The sequence below is a fragment of the Sander lucioperca genome, chromosome 12 (assembly GCF_008315115.2).
Source record: "Sander lucioperca isolate FBNREF2018 chromosome 12, SLUC_FBN_1.2, whole genome shotgun sequence".
Lineage (NCBI taxonomy): Eukaryota > Metazoa > Chordata > Actinopteri > Perciformes > Percidae > Sander > Sander lucioperca.
Window position 1 is genome coordinate 26,304,895 of NC_050184.1, and position 4,273 is coordinate 26,309,167.

The 4,273-nt window shown below is 36.1% G+C and overlaps 1 protein-coding gene across 1 annotated transcript; it reads right to left on the reverse strand.

Moving 5' to 3' along the window:
- Positions 1–1,236: 1,236 nt before the first annotated feature.
- Positions 1,237–3,877, reverse strand: LOC116062070 (glucose-induced degradation protein 8-B homolog). Its single transcript, XM_031316566.2, has 5 exons — positions 3,756–3,877; positions 3,235–3,364; positions 2,916–3,112; positions 2,587–2,784; positions 1,237–2,334 (listed from the first exon to the last, which is right to left on the reverse strand). The coding sequence occupies exons 2-5, from the start codon at positions 3,350–3,352 to the stop codon at positions 2,161–2,163; spliced, it is 687 nt and encodes a 228-aa protein (XP_031172426.1). The 5' UTR covers positions 3,353–3,364; positions 3,756–3,877; the 3' UTR covers positions 1,237–2,160.
- Between the last annotated feature and the right edge of the window lie 396 nt (positions 3,878–4,273).

A 4,273-nucleotide genomic window follows, 5' to 3' on the forward strand; every position in this document is an offset into this window, starting at 1 on the left:
CGGTATTTAAATTACTTTATATACTGCTAGGTATAGCTTAACCTATATTATAGGCATATCAGAATTTATTAGTCGATTTATATTTTGTATTAGTAATATAAATCTCCAAAGTAGATAGAGACTAAAGCTATCAAATACATGTAGTGGAGTAAAATGTACAATATTTGCCTCAAAAATGTACTGGAGTAGAAGTACGTATAATGTAGCACAAAGTTGAAATACTCAAGTAAAGTACAAGTAGCCTACATCAAATTTGCACTTAAGTACAGTACTTGAGTAAATGTACTTAGTTACATTCCACCACTGGTAGTACATTTAACCAAGTACTGTAAAGATACGTTGTACTTTTTGATGTTAAACTAAAGTACTAGTGGTGGAATGTAAAATACTTTAGTATTTCCATTTCTGCTACTTTATACTTCAATTCCACTACAATTCAGAGTGAAATATGCCACTACATTTATTTAACAGCTTTAGTAACTACTTTACAGATACACATTTTATGTACAGTACATGTGATGATCTCATAAAGATGATGCATGCTATCATGATAAAACAGTACAAATTTAGGATTAGCTTCACCTTTATCAACTACAACAGTAAAATGCTACTTACACATTAATGCATCAGTAATAATACTCTAATAATATAATATATGAACACTCACAGATCACATTTTCCACATTATGCTTACTTTAACTTTTGATACTTAAGGAACAGGTTTGCTAATACATGCATACTTTTACTTAAATGACACTGGAGTATTTTTATACTGCAGTATTGCTACTTTAAATTAGAGGAAGAATAATTCCTCCACCAATCTGCATTCAATAATAATACATATTGGATTATTGTTACTGATGCATTTACATGTAAACAGCATTTTATATTGTAGCTGGTTAAAGTGGAGCTTAAATATTAACTACTTGGGTAATTGGGTAGTTTAAACTATAGCATTGTATATTATAAATTGATCGTTTTTGTAAAACATCTTCATCCGTAAAGTGACTAGTAGCTATAGCTGTCAGACAATTGTAGTGAGTTAAAACTATAATATTCCTCTTTCAAATGTAGTGAAGTAGGAGTGTAAGGTACCATCAAATGGAAAAACTCAAGCATATGTACTTCATAATTGTACCTTAGTGCAGTAATTGAGTAAATACAGTCAGTTACTTTCCACCTTGGCTACTGTACCACTTTGAATGTCCCTGAATTAAAAACACTCCAAGCTTTAAAGTCCTTTATGACTTGCGCAGTTTAAACTCAGTTTTATTGCAAAATAACATCCCAGCAAAAAAAGCACATCAAATTTAGCAAAAGAGCTACTTACTCCATACATGTAAATAATCCATCTGTGAAAGTGTCTCCATGTCTGTGGACATAGATGTATCCGTTCACATCTTTTAATAGAATCTGTAATATTTTATAACAGTATGAAACTGAGGCTGCCTTTAAGCTTGCAGTCACAGTACGCTGCTAGGTTTTTAGCATTCCAGGAATCTTGCCTTGTCCCCATTGTTAATTGCTACCGTGATGTATAGCTTGAAAGTTTCTCTTTTCTTTGTTCTTGTCTATGTCAGCAGCATTTTACAATGTCTCAAGCAATAATGCAATATGAATCTTAAGCTGAATTTAACTTTCAAAGTCACAGTAGTTTGAAAGATCACTTTCTTGTTTTGGCTATTGCCGCCGTATTAGCTAAAAACTATTGGCTGAAATGTTTTCTTTAAAGTTTAAGTCAAAAGTTTGTGTTTATTTGAGGCAGTGCACACCGAGCCAACCTTTTTCCCTGAACATCAAACTGGTCACACACAGAAAGTGACAGCCTAATTTAGGCTTTATTCACACCATACTATGCCAACAACTTTCCCTGCCAACAGACAGAAAAACTAGTGTAACTAAATATACTAATTTTACATAAACAAATATGTAAATCATAATACCAAGTAAAATAATGGTCTGCATGTTACTTTAGTGTGAGAAGTCATTTTAAAATGCCATCAATCCAGTTTGCACATTCCAAGTTATTAAAGTATCAAAAAGCAACCCTTACAAAAAAGAAAAGGTTGTACTCTATTTGAGTCAGTTTGTGGAGCGTATAAATAGATAAAGGAAATGTGTCCATTTTGTAATGCTGTGGTATGTATTCACTGTGGGTCCTTATTTTGGGTCTTCAATGGTTCCCTTGCTGAGGTCTGTCATTTTGGGATACTTCACTTTCTTTTGGTCAAGTTCATTTTGAGCCCACAGCAGTAGCTTCAGGAGCTTGGCCAGCTTGGGTGTTGACTCTCTGTTTTCATAGTCTAGCACACACTGATTTACTTCACTCCATACCTGAAAGACAAAGACACAGACATGTTATTGCTTTGTATAATTTCAATATGGAACAGTGGAGCGCTGTAGCACTAACATTGAACCGTGTCCTCATGCTGCAGACAAGAGAACAACCTTTTTAGCTTAGAATAGGATCATGAATTACAGGTGGCATGCAGTTAAACTCATTCCACAAAAAATATAAATAAAGAAGAGATGAGACAAGTGCATGACAAGACAGGTATGAGCTTTGCTAATATGCTTTGACCCTACCTTTTGTCTCTGCATCATATTGAGCAGATCTCCAAAAGGTGACTCCTCAGGGTTGTCAAATGCCAGCAGGGCCAGTGTCCTCTCCATCTCGGTCAGACATTCCCGGCTCTCCTCTCCCTGCTCTGCTAACTGAGACTGGGCAAATTCAAGGGCAGCTTCAGTCTCCCTCAAACGAATCAGCTCAATCAGATGCTGCTGCTGCAGACACAAAAAGCCAGAGGGTGCAACAGGGAGTGGAAATAACAGAAGTAGTAAGACAACCATTACTAATTGCTTAGAGTGCAAAACCTAGATGTCTGCTAAATGAAAGGCATTGTGTTTTATGTTACCTGTAGGTGGAAGTAGAGGTAACGGTTAGTATCCAGCAGCTCTGGGTGCAGACTGTTGATCAGTGCAATGGCGTCTTGGATCTGTCCCTTCAGGAGCATCTCTCTGATCTTAATTCTTTCATCTAGGGAATCCAAGTCGACACTAGGCTCTATTCCAGACTCCATCCTGAACTTCTCGGCTGCCTCCTTGAAACCCTCTGTTGAACAGAAACCGTGGTTAAATCCTGCACATTCCACATTCAAGTAACGCATTTATCTGCACAATTGAACTTTATAAACAACAGAAGACAAACTGAGTAATAAGAAAACGGTACTTTACCTGTCACGAGGTAGTTCATAATGAGCCTGTTCATATCAGCTCTCTGAATATGGACATTGTTGAGTTTATCCATCCACTCTTCCCTTGTTATGTCCTCCGGCTTCTCTGCATAACTCATTATGATAATATCCTGAACAAGTGCAGAGGGATTATATTGTAAGTAGTTGAAAGAATCACATGTCAGGCACTTAAAATACTGAACTCGTGGTAAGGACCACTATAACGTTATAGCGGTTTTTGGTAATTTCTTATATACAGTCTATGGTAATTAGCTAGCTCTTCAGTTTGACAGCAACATAACACCGGAAAACCTAAGTCACAACAGTTTGGGCCTTCGATGAAAAACACAACATTGAAGCCTGAATTTTGTCAACACGAATCAAAACAAAGACAACTTCCGTCTTTCGGTGGGTTTAGTTCGAATAAACACAGCCAGAACGAGTGATATTCTATTTTATTGTCTTTTATCAACGTGTATGTACAGTCATATACAAGTATCATGGTTATATAATTCATAATACCTGAAAATTGTGTCCCTACTTCCCAGCAGTAGCTAGCTAGCTAGCGGAGTAGAGCCTCTTTTTCTTCTTCTTCCTCTTGTCTATTTCCGGTACCGTAAACTACGCGGGGATTACATATTGCTCCCTCTACAGTAAATCAAAAGCATTGCATGATTGTTTGAGAACTGTGGTTTTACATTGCTTATGATCATAAAATGTGTTTTTTAAATCATCCATAAAGATTTATGCCAATTTTAGCAGTCCGGCAAAGGGAAGACATACCCAGATATTTAGTGTTTGGGTCTTTTCGACATCAGATAGAAAATAATTGCTTGGGAAATCTAAAAAACGTAAACTTTTTATTTTTACTACTAGCTACTACTACTACTACTATTACTTATTAATACATGTGTTTATTTATAACTATTATGAATGTATTATATGTATTTCTGGCCTGTTTCATGAACCTCAGTTTGTAAAAAGTTATGACATGACAAGCCCGCCTCCGCCCGCCTCCTTTTTATGGCTACCATGTTTAC